At 46.6% G+C, this 17,844-nt stretch overlaps 1 protein-coding gene across 1 annotated transcript in view; it reads right to left on the bottom strand.

Annotated features, from left to right (window-relative positions):
* The window catches only part of LOC118361335 (latent-transforming growth factor beta-binding protein 1-like), a 139,753-nt gene that overhangs the window by 76,793 nt on the left and 45,116 nt on the right, over window positions 1–17,844 (bottom strand). The window contains exons 5-7 of the mRNA XM_052476912.1: window positions 10,275–10,442; window positions 1,179–1,382; window positions 690–985 (exon numbers count right to left, since the gene is read on the bottom strand). Of these exons, the coding sequence (XP_052332872.1) occupies window positions 690–985; window positions 1,179–1,382; window positions 10,275–10,442 (668 nt within the window). The remainder of the gene's footprint in view (window positions 1–689; window positions 986–1,178; window positions 1,383–10,274; window positions 10,443–17,844) is intronic.

Raw genomic sequence — 17,844 nt, forward strand, 5'->3', positions numbered from 1 at the left:
CAGACAGAACAGCTCTATTATAGAACACATCCTGTCGCCAAGCCTCCCTCAGATGGACACACACTGATAAGGGAACACTCGTCGGCGCCTCGCCTGCTGATGGAGCCTTATCACCACAACGGCCATTTGACTGCAAAATGCAAACCAAATTGAATGGTGATCTGGAGTGGATAAGATGGGCGAGTTGCCAATGCTGCTAATAACTTTAAGCACTGACCTGGGTTAAGGGACTATTTCTAAGATGGGAAAAATTGCTTGGTGTTGATAAGATCTTTATTCTCTGGGTATAAAGCAGGCTGAAAAATGACAGGAAGGCTCTTACACCTGCATTGATTTAAATTGAGGCATGGTTGTCCCCCCCCCCCCTTTAAACACACATCAATTTAGATTAGCGTAGATTAGTTCGATGCACAAACAGCTACTTTGATTGTAGTTTTTCCAATGCAAAGAATGATAAATGGCTGGCATTGAAGCAGTACTCATTAACCACAAATCCTAACAAACTCTCCCCCTCTTATTTCCACTCTCTTTCTCCAACCCCCACCTTTCCCCTTGTCCTTCTCTAATTTGTCTTCCAATACTCTCAATCTGCACTCTCAACACTTCCAGTTTTCCTCTCTCTACCCCACTCTTCACCTCCATCCCTCCTCTCTCTCCATCCCTCCCCTCCCCCCTAGTCCCTCTCTGACCTGTGTGCCGGTGGTCTCTTGGAAGCAGCGTCCCAGCTGGCTGTTGGAGACAGGCTGGTACTGGGGTACGTAGCTCTGCAGGTTGGGGTAGATGATGTTGTGTCCCTGCTGCTGGATCTTCTGGCTGCTCTCTGAGTGGTGGTAGGTGTAGTGGGACTGGGTCTGGGAGTGGCCATTCTGCCCATTGCCTTTCACCTTCTGCCCATTGGCATCCAGCTGGGAGACCTGGTGGATCTGCACCGAGGCCTCTGGGGGATGCTTCACATGGATGTTCACGATGCTGGGGGCATATTTCACTAGGGGAGACAAGGGAAAGAAGAAACTTTGGGTCAAAGTTATTGAAAAGAGCAACTTAATGTTCCCCGACTGCACTTACTGGATGTACACTTACTGGATACTCCTTTGTTTTTGTACCTCTATGCCTGTGGATGAAAAACTAACATTTTCAAAAAATCATCCTTAACTCCATGTTTCTGGACTCTATCTTACCAGGGTTCTGTCCATTGCTGAAGGTGAGCGGCAGAGTGTGAGTGGAGTGAATCTGGGACGTCTGCTGCTGTCCATTCTGGCGCTGCTGCCCATTCCCGTTCTGAACAGGCATCTGACAGAACTTCCCTGTGAAGGTAGGCGGGCACTGACACTTGTCCCTGGCACTGCACTTTCCACCATTCATGCAGGGAAGATGGCATACCACTAAAGAACACAAAGAACGTGAAGTTTAGCCAGCTGTGTCCACAGGTGGCTGCGAACCCAATGATAACACACACACACACACACACACACACACACACACACACACACACACACACACACACACACACACACACACACACACACACACACACTCTGAGCATTTCACAGCAGTTTATTGTTGGAAGCATTTTTTAACTTGGAGGCTGATCAACCTTTAAATAAAGAGCAAGTAGACAAAACAACCACTGTTTATGAACTTTGTTTGACATTTCTCCAAGAGTTATCGACTTCCAATATTGTTTTCTTCTCTGAGTGCTCTCTCTCTCTCTCTCCCACTCCAGCGTCCATATGCCAAAGACCTCCTCTAGGAGGTTTGTGCTTTGGCACACAAAGATATGAAGCCGGAATCACAAGCTGCAACATTAAAAAGCATGATGGATCCATCCAGACCCAGGAGAACAAAGCCTGTGTTGTTCAGCCATCGTTCACATCTCCGTCCTCGTCTTCCGGGGTTCTACGCCATTACACATTCAGCTCAGTGTCCAAACACTGCCTGGCTCCCCCGCCATCAATATTCATCACAAAGAAGCAAGGAGGTGGATGGCAAATGATCCATTATGCCTGGAGACTGCATAATTCCTCAGCAAACCTGGATTAATTGAGGAGCCTGTGATGTATTCATGTATTCAGCCCGAGGGTGTGTTTTCCATCCGGACTCTGACAGTCATGAAGAGCTCAGCCTGGTTCTTTCTGAGGGAGACTTCAGGCCCAGATAAGGCTGCTTGAGGCTAAGACCCAAACCAAATGACAGAGGTGTGACCAGGAAAGTATTACTCTCCAGAGGGGGCAATGACACAGAAATGCCTTGATGTTCATACTCAAAATTGAGTAAGTGTTCCATTCTCCCCTTTTAATTTTTTTAAATGATCTCTCTCAACCCATCATTCACACCTACAGTCTCACTTTTCACGTTCTCTCTCTGTCTCAGAGTTGTCAGTCACCCAAGGCGTATTCATCCACAAAGGAATTTCTTCATATCTCCAGCTAGTCTCCGCACGCGCCACACATGCCACCACACCCCTCAGCTCACCACGCACCACACGCCAGATTTAAAGAAACAAAAACAAATGAGAAATATAGAATCTAAAGGAGAACATTAAAGGCTCCCATTCAGGCAGTAAGTTTCAATAATTGCGAGGCTGAAGGACCTTCTGTGGAGGGTTTGTTTGCCGAAGCCGTCCTCTGAAAAGGTCTGAGGGAACTGACCCCCCCCAGTGTATTTGAAATATTTGTCAATGGCGTGTGGGTCGCCAGCATGAATCAAGCTGTCAGTCCAACCAGCAGACAGAGAGGCGGTCTCTCTCTCTTGCTCTCTCTCTCTCTCAAATGGGAATACCTGCTGCCTACGGGGAACACCACAGTCTCTGCAGTCTAGGCTTCCTGGGTCTGTCGCCCTTTCGACCAGTGCAGGAATCTCCTCAGCAAACCGCGAGTCGATTGCTCAATTGAGCGAGAGAGAGAGAACTAGTAATCACGCCTCTTCTGGCACTCTATTGCACGCTGTAGTAAAGCATGTCAAACAAAGACACACAGCAGAAATTCCTGGTGGTGTTACGTGTTCTGATGTAAATCACACACTTTTCAGACCTTCAGAGGCAACCGTAGACATTAGCCTCGCGCTAGTGTTTCAAAATGAAAATGGTGTTCCAAATTCCTCGAAAGAGGCATTCGAGTTTATTATGGCGAAAGTTATACATGTTCCAACTATAGCAACAACATTCCTATAGTAGCTCTTTGCCCTGTGACCTATAGTCTTTGTGTTCAGTGCCTCCGGGTCACTACCATACTGCATATTGTATTCATTTAGTGTGTTTTTCCTAGAAAAGGGACAGGCAAGGTTCGTTTAGGATTTGCAGCGGTGACACAATGACAGCTGTAATAAATGTGCCTCTCCCCAACCCTCTCATTATGGTGACTACAACACCGCTCCCAAACCTCACATTCCGGCTGCCTCTGATCCTATCTGGCCCATACAGGGACCTGCTCTAGAGTTCTGTTTGAAGTCCTCTCTGACTCTGCCCTTCCCCAGCACCAGTCCCCTCCCAGGTCTGACCCATGTCATTACCATGCAGCTGGTGGCATTAGGAGCATCAGGTGACATCCTGTTTGATATGCAAAGGCATCTCAGGGACAACGGGTTATTGTTTACATAAGAGACGGGAAGAGACAGCATCGATGTCAAATGTGCTTTGAGAGAGAATATATGGCTAATCAAACTGGTTGACAAGCCGTTTGCCACATTTGTACTGACGGGTCATTTGAACAGAGCAGGATCTACACATGATAATCATGGGTTTGGTGGGACCCAAATCAAACCGAATTGGATGAGTACGTAGGGCCGGTCATTTTTCCTGACCACGTGACCCGACACCTCCAGTCTCTTTGAATGAGGTTCATTCGCGCATTAAAAATGTCAATCACAATGCCTAATGTGATGAGTAACTGTGTCTTTTGTTGATTGACATCCGGTTTGCCCTCCTCCTCCGCAGCCCTCAGTATGATGTCATAGAGCCTCCACCAGAAGCCACAGCTGTGGTTCCCAGAGCCTAATGAGATCATAACTACATAGACTGCTTACCGGGGTGAATGGCCCCCAAAACCACCCAACTTCATCTGATAGAACGTGTTTTGTCAACCCATCCCCTAGAACCACTAACCACACCATAATGGTTACACACTCATCGTGTTGTGGGCAGAAAACAAGCTACTGGAGCTGTGTGTGCCAAAACATCACAGGGTGGGAAGGGAAGGGAAGTGCCACTCTTTCAAACAGCCATGTAACTTTATCAGACCTGATCTGATTGACCTCTGATAGACAGCCACTTAAGGGAAACCAATGTAAGAGCATTCAAGAGAAATGAATCCACACATCGTAGTAGTCACAAAATATTCAATATTCTTTTTACATGTTTTTTTTTTGGTACAATTAATAGCAATGTCAACATGTCATCAAAGCAGTGATAAAGTGTACATGGTTTGGTTTTATGATCACTGCAAAGGTTTTTAAAATATGAACGGCCTAAATTGCCTTAATCAGCTGAGTCAGAGAGAGTGACCTCAGTACCTCAGTTCCAAAATCAGCCACAGTCTTATGCGCTCCAGATGTTTCCTCTTGACTACCACAGAGTAAAAGAGTTTAAGGAGACTATTTCACCTGGTAGACTGTGGACACGCACACACACAGATGTACACAGATACAGTTAACACAAATACCCCAACGGCAGGGGCGCAACTTTCACTGGAGACTGGGGGGACATGTCCCCGACACATTCTGGTATTGCATTTTTGTCCCCCCCAGTTTTATCACTGGAATGTGATCCAAACGAGGCAATGGTGTGCTTTAGGACCACGCAGACTCCTTCGAGAGGTCGGTAGGCTGTTTGATATGTTTATCCGACTGGATAATTAAAAAATATAAATAATAATTATGTCCCCCCCCACTTCTAAAGCCAAAGTTGCGCCCCTGACGAACACACACACAACCACACTGACTAATTTCCTCATCATCCACTAAATGGTTGAGAGTGGAAAGTGAGAGAGGGAAAGAGAGGGATGACCGGAGCCCTGGAGCCCTGGAGCCCTGGAAGTTGTTCATTAATGCAGGCTGCTGTGCTCCTTCCGCGGGCCAGGGATGTGTGATTAGAGGAGGCTGGGTCAGCAGCAACACAGTGTAGGGCCCCTGGGTGCCTAATGAGATTCTAAGATGTGGTGTCTGGCATTTCACAGAAAAATCCCACTTAGTGGTTAGAGCAGTGAGGCAGGTTGGCCCAGACAAGGCAACCCTAGACTCACGAGAGAGGCTAGTGCCTGGTGTTTACTGCGGGCACAGGATCTGGCAACCAGAGAAGCCCCCATTGCTTCCCACTCCACCACAGGCAGCCCATCCACTGAGACTGTAAAAACAGGGCAGCGCTTCCCTGACTCACAGGTAGGGATGACAAAAAAAATGCAATCTACAAAGAAGAAAACAAAACTTGGAGGGAGGAAATGACAGTGCGGTGATTATAAACTAATGAAATCTGACAAGGAGGAAATGACAGATACCAGAGGAGCAGTTGACTCCAGCCATCTCCAGCTCCATATAAGGCTGGAGCTGCACAGCTCATAAACTCTCCAGCACGCTCCGCCACTGGCACCCGCTGGACTCTCCCCTTCCTCCATAGCTACAGGTTTTATTCTTCACCAGATGATCACCCATCCATAACTTGCATACGTGGGAGCGAAGGGAGCCTATAAAACTCAGTGAAAGTGTTTCAGTTAAATACCTGGCACTCTCCTTTACAAGGCAGACAGAGAGAGAGTTGCAGACTTGTTTCTTTCCCCGGGAGCCTCACATGCTTTCAATTAGGCACCGACCAAACACCTGATTACACTCCTTTGGTCCAGTGAAAGCCTAAACGCACTATTAGTGTGTAATGCTCATTAATCAAGTCTCATGCAGGACTCCAGACACATAGACCTCCAGACAACTACCTCCACCCAAACTTAACATGGACGTCCAAAAAATGGAATGGGAAACCCTCCATTCCGGTTCTTCTCACCTCTGTAAAAACTGAACAGGTTACCTGAGGAATTAGAACATTTATGGAAATTGTCCTGAGAGCCGGGGAAATCTATCGGCCTCTTTCTTTACCTCTTCCCTGAAATGGGACATACACTACATGGCCAAAAGTATGCGGACACCTGCTCGTCAAGCATCTCATTCCACAATCATGGGCGTTATTATGAAGTTGGTCCCCTCTTTGCCGCTATAACAGCCTCTACTCTTCTGGAAGGCTTTCCACTAGATGTTGGAACATTGCTGCGGGGACTTATTTCCATTCATCCACAAGAGCATTAGTGAGGTCGAACACTGATGTTGGGCGATTAGGCCTGGCTCGCAGTTACCATCCCAATTCATCCCAAAGGTGTTCGAAGGAGTTGAGGTCAGGGATCTGTGCAGGCCAGTCAGGTTCTTCCACACCGATCTCGACAAAACCATTTCTGTATGGACCTTGCTTTGTGCACGGGGGCATTGTCATGCTGAAACAGGACAGGGCCTTCCCCACCAAACTTTACAGTTGACACTGCATTGGGACACTGGAGAGCGTTCTCCTGGCATCCGCCAAACCCAGATTCATCCGTCAGACTGCCAGATAGTGAAGCGTGATTCATCACTCCAGAGACGCGTTTCCACTGCTCCAGAGTCCAATGGCGGCAAGCTTTACAACACCTCAGTCAATGTTTGGCATTCTGCATGGTGATCTTAGGATTGTGTGCGGCTGCTTGGCCATTTCATGAAGCTCCTGACAAACAGTTCTTGTGTTGATGTTGCTTCAATTTTTACCTTGCTACGCACTTCAGCAGTCGACGGTCCCGTTCTGTGAGCTTGTGTGGCCTACCACTTCGCGGCTGGGCTATTGTTGCTCCTAAACGTTTCCACTTCACAATAACGGCACTTACAGTTGACCGGGGCGGCTCTAACAATGCAGAAATTTGAGGAACTGACTTGTTGGAAAGGTGGCATCCTGTGATGGTGCCACGTTGAAAGTCACTGAGCTCTTCAGTTGCGGCCATTCTACTGCCAATGTTTGTCTATGGCGATTGCATGGCTGTGTACTCGATTTTATACACCTGTCAGCAACGGGTGTGACTGAAGTAGCTGAATCCACAAATTTGAAGGGATGTCCACATACTTTTGGCCATGTTGTGTATTTGTAGGGAGGTGCTGTGTGAAGGGGTATATATAAAATGCTTCCCTCCATCTCACCTCCATCTTGAGTTCAATCGAGTACAGGTTTAACTGGATGAACAACAGAGACAGATTGCAAAATAGAATTGTATTAAATAGTTTGGGATATGGCCTTGTCTCTGAGGAATGCAGTTTGAAGGAAGTTGCTAACTAGCGCTAGTACAATTGCTAACTAACGCTAGTTAGCATTGGCTTGCAAAACTACCTCCAACTTCCTTCCTACTGGACACAAATACATACAAATGGTATCCATCAGTTCCTCTGACTCTGCCAATATCCCAAAGTATCTCTTTAAGGGTAGTATAGCCGGTGGTGGGGAGGGGGATTGTTGTCGACAACTGTTGCTGAAAAACAGCAAATATGAGAGAACATGGATACATCCCAAGGTTTACACTCATTGGTTGAGAGAGAGGAAAGTGATAATTGCAAGAGTAAGCCCAGAGGCCAATCGCCAAGCATGTGGAAAGTGAATTACTGTACAGTGACATGGTTAAAAGGAAGAGGAGAAGAATGAGACGCCGTGCTGATACATTTGTATTCATTCCCGCTATGGCCGTATAATAGGAAACAGAGGAATTATTTTGATGAAATCGTCTAGAACGAATCGAACACACAAAATTAACTGGCAGCCGTGGCCATTTTTAAATATGAAGCCTGGACCGATCCAGGAGGCTCACAATACTTGGACAGGCAATGCGCACAACTGGGGACACAATACGCCAAAAAGAAAACTGAGTTATGGAGAAACACCACTCTGAAAGGGTCCCTTATCCCCCATAGAATACTGTGACAGTGGAGAGAGAGAGAGAGACACAGACAGACAGATAGACAGACAGACAGACAGACAGACAGACAGACAGACAGACAGACAGACAGACAGACAGGATGCGAGGGAGAAATGTTATTCCGTTATCAGTAAGGAGCTGATATGGAAACTGAACGAGACCGTTATACAATCTGCAAGCCAGTAGACTGTACAGTAGTAAACTGTGCAGCTGGGTCCTTCTCTCTTTCCACATACAAGTCTAGCGGAGTTGGACTGCAGGAGAGTTGAGGGGCTGTCTCCATCGGCGACAGAGGGTAATATGGCGGCCCAAAACCACCAGGCCTCCAGCCCTGAGCGCTGACTAGGCAGGGCAGCAACCCAAAAAGGAATGTGGAGAAAATGAGACTGCTGCTGCTTGTAAATCAGACGGATGCTTAAAATCACCGGCAGGTTTTTTCCCCCCTCATCTCAACGCCTTTGTTTTCCCCAAATCCAACCCACATCATCAAATTATTCCTATCATATTCTCAAAGGATGTATTGTGTTTTAATTGCACAAAATGTCGTAAGAACAGCACAGTTCAACCCACCACTATGATCTAACCCTCTTTCCACAGGACTGTAAAATACATTTTTCCTTTACAGAGCCTCCAACAGGCATTTAGTACCGTGTTAAGTGGGTAAAAAGTACAGTTGCAACTCGCCCTGGATAAATGAGTCACAAATCACAAAACAACTTAAGCTTGTTATGGGCTTGGTAAGCGTGTTAATTAGCTAACACCCTGTAGCAAGCAGGGACACATCCCCCCTTTTCTTATTATGAAGCAACACTCTCCCTCCTCCTCCTTCTTTCTCATCACTCAGGTATGATAAACAAACATGGGATTTATTCCATCTCTGCTGCTGGAGATGGGCCCGCACACTGTAAATAAAACGCTGCTCTCCTTTTTTTAGGCTCTCGTCTGTGCTACTTAATAGCTCTCTTGGCTCTGAGCATGTAGGGAAGAGCCGGCCTGGGACAGACTGCATGCCTCGACGGGTACATTAGGCTGATACTGCGCCAGGTGCTCTCATTTAAAGAGACAGTCACACGGACAGAGCAACGCTCGAGACTGCAGATCTGCACAAAGAGCAGGAAAAGGCAAGTTAAGCTGCTAAATTTGCATGCACATCACAACATGATATAGGCATTTAGTGATGATTAAAGAAAGTGTCTTGAACCACAAACTGAGTAACAAAATCAAATAAAGTGGTATTGGTCACGTACACACATTTAGCAGATGTTGTCGTGGGAGTAGTGAAATGCTTGTGTTCCTAGCTCCAACAGTGCAGTAGTATCTAACAATGCACAACAATACATATAAATCTAAAAGTAAAAGAATGGAATTAAGAAATATACAAATATTAGGATGATCAATGTCGGAGTGGCATTGACTAAAATACAGTAAAATAGAAGTTTCTAAATATCAGATGAGTAAAGCAGTATGTAAACATGATTAAAGTCACAGAAGCAGAGCGAGCGCTCTCCTATCTGTGTTTGCTGCTGAGTCAGACAGGAATTGGTTTTCTTTGGGTTTTCCCACATGTCTGTGTCAAGAGCAAGGGGCAACAGACAGTGGTGAGCTCCGTATAAGGATTGAGACAGATTAACATACTAGACTTTTTCAGGGTCTGTGCAACACATTAAGGAACACCCACCTTTTGTGATCCTGTATTGGAACAGTCACTATTCTATTTTGCATATAGCAGGGTTCCCCAACTGGCAGCCCGCGGGCCTAATTTGGTCCGCGAATGATTTTATTTGGCCCCCAAGTTTTCTGACCATCATTGATGGACATCAAATACTGTAAAAACACCAGGAAATCATCTCCAAGTGATTTACATTTTGAGATCATATGAAAATGTAAGCAAGGTTTGAAATGATTATGTTTTAGTCAAATTTGATATCTGTTTGGGCTTCTTGCGGTCAATTTGTAGTATACAAATGATTTGTGATTATATTCTGGCTCCCTGACCATCCGCTCGAGAAACAATCGTCCTGCGGCTGAATCCAGTTGATAATCCCTGGTATGTAGCGTGTAAATCAGATACTACGCAGGAAAATACAGTCGGCACATAATGTAAACATCAATCATCAAAATAGCTTCACACCTCAGAATACAGAATGCAGATCATGCGCACACGCACCAACACACACAACATTATAAACCACCCTGAAGCCGGATGCTTTCTACCGCATTAATCACCAGACACAAGACAGCGACCACATTTGATGAACACAAGACGGAAGCAGATTGGGGGAAGGGTGATGATACACTGGACCAGAGATCACTCACCTACTCTGAAGTTGGGGGCAGTGAGGGTGTCTGCGGCATGGCCGTTCTCACTGACGATGGTGGTGGTGTTGCCCAGCTCACAGTTGTTCTGGCACCGCCCCCCTGTGCAGGTCACTTTGCAGATGGTGGGTGTGAAGACCACCTTGATCCGTCCCGTGTGGTTCCCCACTGCCAGCCGGGATGCACAGCACACCATCAGAAAGAAGAGGGAAGGGAGGGAGAGTCTAGTCAGTCTTGTATCCATTGGTTAGTTGGTAACACCTTGAGTGGCCTGTCACAGACGATCACGAACAAAGAGTTCAGTCAAAACAATAACTGAAAGGACTGTTGTCCTCTCTATTCACATATACCACCGTTGTGTCTCTCCTTTCCCCTTTTATCTTTCTCTTTCATTCCCTCTCTCTTTCTCTCCCACTGCTTCTAAATCCGGTGGCGTCTCTGAAACATGAGGAGGGAAAGAGAAAAAACAGAGGGAGAGAGAGCTCAGCAAACAAAACTCTGGGATGCACTCCAATTCTTCATCAAAAGTCAAGTTCCCTGAGAGGTGGGTATTGGCAGATCACAATGCCATGCTTTATTCCAAGACGCACAACGAGTGGGCATGGCGGTGTAGTCGGCCCTGGTTTCTCTGCCTTCCCCCCTCCCTCTTCTTATTTCTCTCTTTCACTTTCTCCCTCCCTTTCTTTCCTGTCTCCCACCTAGCAAATGTTCTAGGTCTTTGGCACCTCTGTCTGAAAGAAAGTTCTCCCAAAATGCTTTTGCTGTGTCTCTTCCTAAGATCACCTCCTCTCTCTCTCTGTCCCTCTCTGCACTTTAGGATGAAGTTACAGGCTACCCACTGCACCGAGATAGAAACTATCAGCCTACCCGTCCGCCCATTCGCCTATCCTCTCCCCTTCCTCCCTCACCACCAAACCCAGCCCTCATATCAGACAGACAGAGAAAGAGAGGGGGAGGGAGAGAGAGAGAGAGAGAGAGAAGGAGACTAGCGAGACAGAGAGAAGAGTATTGATCACAAACATCTGTACGAGGTTTACCGCATCCCTTCCCAGACTAGCCTCCTCCAACCTTTCCCCTTCTACTTTTCTGCATTCAGTGACACACGTCTTTATAGAAAGTTCCTCAGCTCCCCTTCCTTTTTTTTCTCCCATTCACATCTTCCTTTTCCCTTCACCAACGTCTCTCTCTACGTCCTGTCTTTACTACTTTGCATGTCCCCCCCCCCCCCAAACTTCCCCAAAACCCCAGACTCCTGAGCTCAACATTTTGTCTGCGGCTGTCAGCTGTTCACACCAGACAGGGCAGAGATGCAGGGAGCATGGCCAAGGGGAGAGAGGGCTTTTTCCTCTAAACCAGAAAGCAGGCAAAACCACTGGATTACAGACATTTGGGCCGCCTAAATATTTGCCATAAGATGAAAAAAAAAAAGATGTGGACATAAAGGGGAACTAATATGATGTAGTCAAAAGTCAAGGACTAATAGACAGTTGGTTTTAAACGTGAGCCAACTGTATTATATACATAATAGACATAGTGTTTAAAAGACAAGTTTGCCAAATGTCATTTCCAAGTAGAAGGAAGGAGCGCCGTTCCCATGTAGGAAGGAGCATTGCTCTGACTGATGCTGGCATGGGAGAGCCGATGGGGGAAAAGGTCTGCTTTAACAACCTGCTCTGCTCCTTTAACACCCTATAGACATATCAGGCTCCACTCAGGCTCTGGCTCCTGGTAGGGGCCTACACATGAGAACCGTCAACCTCTCCATCAAACTGCCTGCTGCCTGCTGAGAGGTCCTGCGTTCTTTACCTACAGTATAATCCCCCGTGTCACACCAGGGCTTCCTGTGTCTGCTACGCTGCGCCATCGCTCCAGACTACGCAGAGTTCGGGCCAGCGGAGTGTCCCTTCTTAGACGTCGCCTCTCACGTCGTTCAGTCTCTCTGCACTCTAGCGTTCACTGTATTATGCCGGGTTTGCCTCCATCGACCTCATCACACCGTGACCCAGAAACGTACTGGTTTCTCTCTGGGGGCTGAGCATTCATTTGGCCGTTACCTCCCAGCAGTTTGTAGCTCTTTACTTTCTGGGGTTTCTGGGTGATTAAGCTACTACCACAAGCGCGTTCATTCAGAGAAGGCCTGGGTATCACCGTTGACAGGGGGTATAGAGAAGTATGGACAGGAGAAGCCTTGGAAACAGATCACATTCCCTAGCACATAGAGATCTATAGAAGGCTCTGCTGTCGTCGGACAGCCCCCCTGCACCATGTTCAACACATGCCTTAACTACTCTGACACAGCTTGGAGTCCCTGGCCTCAACAGTGATAAAAACATGTCCGTCTTCATCCCTCTATCCCTCTTCTGCCTCCATAAGAGCTGCCTCCGTATGTAAGCAGATCCTTCGCACGGCATATGGAGAGAGAAGCTGGAGGGGCGTCTCAGACAGAACGCAGACATCAATCAGCATAGAAGACGCATGGGGATGCTAGAGGAAGGGGCTGAGAACGCACAGGCTAGGCTAGACTGGAGGGATGTGGGGGGGATATGGAGAAAGCGAGTCTGCAAGGAAAAAGAGGGTCTTCTTTTGAGCTCCCCTGGTGGAACTCTAGTGGTCCAATGTTTCCCTGTATGGGGTCGAAGACAGCAGTCTTTGAAGCCAAACATGTAGCCTTCCAACACGGCGATCTACAGCTTAGAGCGGGAGCCTAGTTTGTCTGTGTGGGAGAACTGGGGGACAGTGGCCGGCGGGGAGAATGACTTTCCCAGACAAGGCACCATAGCTAGCTACTGACAGGCTGTCTGTTGGGTGGGACTGGGCTGACAGGAAGGCTGCAGGCCCAGCGATTTAGGAGCACAAACATTCTCCCCTGTCTGCTACTCCATCAGTCAGGTAGCACACCAACACCACCGCACACTGGGCTAAAGCCAACGGTGACATCCCTACCAATGGGGAGCTGAAGGCCTGAGGCGCCATTCATTGTAACATAGGCAGTGTATCTACTGTAAGTTTTTGCAAGATGGAGTAAAGTGTTTTGTGCGGGAGGCAGGAGGCAGGGGGCAGGGGGCAGGGGGCAGGAGGCGGGGGGCAGGGGGCATGGGATGGGGGCGGGAGGCAGGGGATGGGGTTATATTGTGCCCTTGTACAGGTGCATTAATTTTCCTTTTAAGACCTCTACTGTGTCTTAGTGATGTGCAGTTTGTGAACAATTCAATATTTTTGAATGACTCTTTTTAATGACTGAAGAGTCATGATTCACTCATTCCACTTGTTCGTTTAACCTGGGATTAATACTGTATTAGAGCTGTCATTTGTGACTGAGACTTATACAAGTGTGCTTCAAACAATGTACAGTTTTGATTGGTAGGCATAAAAATATGATTATTTCTCTAACTTTGAAACGATGTCTTCGGGGCCGCAATTGGACTACATTGTGGACTAGTCTTGGCAGAACACAATGCTTGAATGCAGCGAGGGAGATAAGCACGATATCGTTTGCGAACTGCAGCAGCCCCTTAAACGATTAGCGGCTCTGGATACGTTCTCCAACCAACTAATCCTGCAGGCAGCAAAGAGAAGAAAAATACATGTTTGAACTGATCATTGATCGCATGGTGCAAGAACGAATGCAATTCATTGATTATTGAATGTTATTGATGTTCAGCTCAACAAACTCAAACTCGAGAACTAATCGTTTAAGGGGCTGCTGCAGTTCGCAAACGATATCGTGCTTATATCTCCCTCGCTGCATTCAAGCATTGTGTTCTGCCAAGACTAGTCCACAATGTAGTCCAATTGCGGCCCCAAAGACATCGTTTCAAAGTTAGAGAAATAATCATATTTTTATGCCTACCAATCAAAACTGTACATTGTTTGAAGCACACTTGTATAAGTCTCAGTCACAAATGACAGCTCTAATACCCCTATAGTGAACGAGAGGCTTGTAGAATCATGACTCTTTCTTGTTCATCGGTAGGGGGTCCTGCGTGCTCTGGGCATTACAAATTAAAGAAATTAGTCAAAAATATTCATTTTTTTTTAACAAGAAAGAGTTGAAAAAAATCAGTAAAGTACGTAAAAAGAGCCGAACTTCGCGTCGCTACTGTATTTCCCCTTTCGTCCACTCTTTCCGTCTCCCCTCCTCACCATCTGTTTCTCTCTCTCTCTCTCTTCTCTCTGATGCCTGGACATATCCCTGATGGTCCCACACTGGAGCTGTATGAGAGTGGACTGGGGTTATTTGTAGCTCTGTGGCCAGGCTGGGGCTGGCTGAGGACTGCAGCCACAAGGGCCCCAGAGGGGAGAGGGAGGAAGACGCAGACAGACTCACAGAGACCAGCGGAGTCTGTTGTGTCTGCAGACTGCTCCATTTATAGCACAGAGACTGTCTGGGTAGACGGACATGGAGCCATTCACTTCCAGGTCAGAAAATGACTTACTTACCGAAGGAAGTCTAACAGGAGGTTACAATATGTATATCCTCTGCCAACACAGTAGAAAGTATACCTCTAGGTGTACAGCATATCAGATGTACAGTATAACCTTAAATACATACCATGGGATGGGAAATCCTCATGAAATCCTCCAAGCCACTACGCGTCCAACCACAAGCCATGCATTATTCATGTATCTCACTTTCAAAAGCCACTTGACTGTTCGGCCACATCGTAAAGTGTAAATGGAAGACAACGTGTCTTCCATGAAGGGGCGGCAAGGCTATTCAGCGGGGGAGCTTTAAGAGGAGCAGATAACAGCTATTCAACAGCTCAGCAGACTGGAGATGGCCTCTCCCATTCATATCAGTCTGTCACACTTGTTGTTTCAGCAATTGAGGGGTTCTCTGTTGGATGACACAGTGTATCACCTTGCTCTGTCATTTCATTTTCTCTCCCACACCCTTCCTGTATCTGAAATTGCCCACTGAAAATGAGGCTAATAATTCATTTTAGACAGAGCCGAGCAGCAGGCAATGCTTAACTCTTTATGCCATTACCGCTGGGGCTGCAATTTGAAGAATCCCATTGCTGCCCAACTTCAAGCTCCAGTTACAGCAGATGTGAGTGTGTGTGTGTGTGTGTGTGTGTGTGTGTGTGTGTGTGTGTGTGTGTGTGTGTGTGTGTGTGTGTGTGTGTGTGTGTGTGTGTGTGTGTGTGTGTGTGTGTGTGTGTGTGTGTGTGTGTGTGTGTGTGTGTGTGTGTGTGTGTGTGTGTGTGTGAGAGTGTGTGTACTGTTTATGCCCATAAGGAACAATTGCTGCCTTTTATCCATTTAGATGAAATGACCGTTGAGTAAGACAATGTATTTACCATTTACCATTATCTGACTAGAGGCAGCTGACAATGTGACAGATGTTTATATAGATCCCATCTAAAGACTAACATACCATCTTAAATGTTTCAATGGCGCCGGAGGAGATGGCTGCAGTTTTACGGGCTCCTAATCAATTGCGCTATTGTGTGTGTTTTTTCGCATTATTTGTAACTTATTTTGTACATAATGTTTCTGCCACCGTCTCAAATGACCGAAAGGAGCTTCTGGAAATCATGCCAGCAATTACTCACCTCGTACTGGACGAGTCGGATGCAAAGGATTTACTTCAGAATAGGACAAAATCCCTGCATTCGCATGAAGAAGAGACGGCGATATCGGGGACGTAGGTCGGGTGCCTTGTAAGGATCCGACGGCGAGAGGGTAATCCACCACCTCTACCATCAGTCCTATTAGCCAACGTGCAATCATTGGATAACAAACTGGATGAGCGTAGATCAAGGCTATCCTACCAATTGGACATTAAAAACGGTGATATATTATGTTTCAATGAGTCGTGCCTGAATGACGACAATATAAAACAGCTGCCTCCGGTAAGACGAGGGGTGGTGATCTGTATCTATTTCTCAATAACAGCTGGTGCATGAAATCTAATATTAAGGAAGTATCAAGGTTTTGCTCGCCTGAGGTGGAGTATCTCATAATAAGCTGAAGCCCACACTATTTACCAAGAGAGTTATCTATATTTTTTGTAGGTGTCTATTTACCACCACAAACCGATGCTGGCACTAAGACCGCACTCAACGAGCTGTATAAGGCCATAAGCAAACAAGAAAACGCTCATCCAGAGGTGGCTATCCTAGAGGCCGAGGACTTTAATGCAGGGAAATTTAAATAAGTTTTACCTAATTTCTACCAGCATGTTACATGTGCAACCAGAGAGAAAAAAACTCTAGACCACCTTTACTCCACACACACAGATGCGTACAGAGCACTCCCTTGGCCTCCATTCCGCAAATCTGACCATAACTGTATCCTCCTGATTCCTGCTTACAAACGAAAATGAAAGCAGGAAGTACCAGTGACTCACTCAATACAGAAGTGATCAGATGACTCAGATGCTAAGCTACAGGACTGTTTTTCTAGCACATAGTGGAATATGTTAGGGGACTCTTCTGATGGCATTGAGGAGTACACCACATCAGTCACTGGCTTGATCAATAAGTGCATTGATGACGTCGTCCTCACAGTGACCGTACGGGGCGGCAGAGTAGCCTAGTGGTTTGAGCGTTGGACTAGTAACCGAAAGGTTGCAAGTTCGAATCCCCGAGCTGACATTCTGTCCCTGAACAGGCAGTTAACCCACTGTTCCTAGGCCGTCATTGAAAACAAGAATTTGTTCTTAACTGACTTGCCTAGTTAAATAAAGGTAAAATAAATAACATTTTAAAAAACAAGGTAGCCTAGTGGTTTGAGTGTTGGACTAGTAACCGAAAGGTTGGAAGTTCAAATCCCCGAGCTGACATTCTGCCCCTGAACAGGCCATCATTGAAAATAAGAATTTGTTCGTAACTGACTTGCCTAGATAAATAAAGGTAAAAGAAGATAAAAAAGAACATACCAGCTGTTCTACAGGCAACATCCACACTGAGCTAAAGGGTAGAACTGCCACCTTCAAGGAGTGGGACGCTTATAAGAAATCCTGTTATGCCCTGTGACGAACCATCAAACAGGCAAAGCGTCAATACAGGACTAAGATTGAATCCTACTACACAGGGTGTCATTGCAAGTCCCACTACATCATCAGATGTGGCAGGGCTTGCAAACTATTATGGACTACAAAGGGAAGCACAGCCACAAGCTGCACAGTGACACCAGCCTACCAGACGAGCTAAATTACTTTTATGCGCGTTTCGAGGCAAGCAACCCTGAAGCATGCATGAAAGCACCAGCTGTTCCTGATGACTGTGTGATCACGTTCTCCGTAGCCAATGTGAGTAAGATCTTTAAACAGGTCAACATTCACAAGGCCGCAGGGACAGACGGATTACCAGGACGTGTACTCCAAGCATTCGCTGACCAACTGGCAAGTGTCATCACTGACATTTTCAACCTGTCCCTGACAGAGTCTGTAATACCAACATGTTTCAAGCAGACCACCATAGTCCCTGTGCCCGAGAACACCAAGGTAACCTGCCTAAATGATTACCGACCTGTAGCACTCACGTCTGTAGCTCACATCAACACCATTATCCCAGAAACCCTAGATCCACTATAATTTGCATACCGCCCCAACAGATCCACA

This window comes from Oncorhynchus keta, chromosome 2 (assembly GCF_023373465.1).
Source record: "Oncorhynchus keta strain PuntledgeMale-10-30-2019 chromosome 2, Oket_V2, whole genome shotgun sequence".
In the NCBI taxonomy this organism is placed as follows: domain Eukaryota; kingdom Metazoa; phylum Chordata; class Actinopteri; order Salmoniformes; family Salmonidae; genus Oncorhynchus; species Oncorhynchus keta.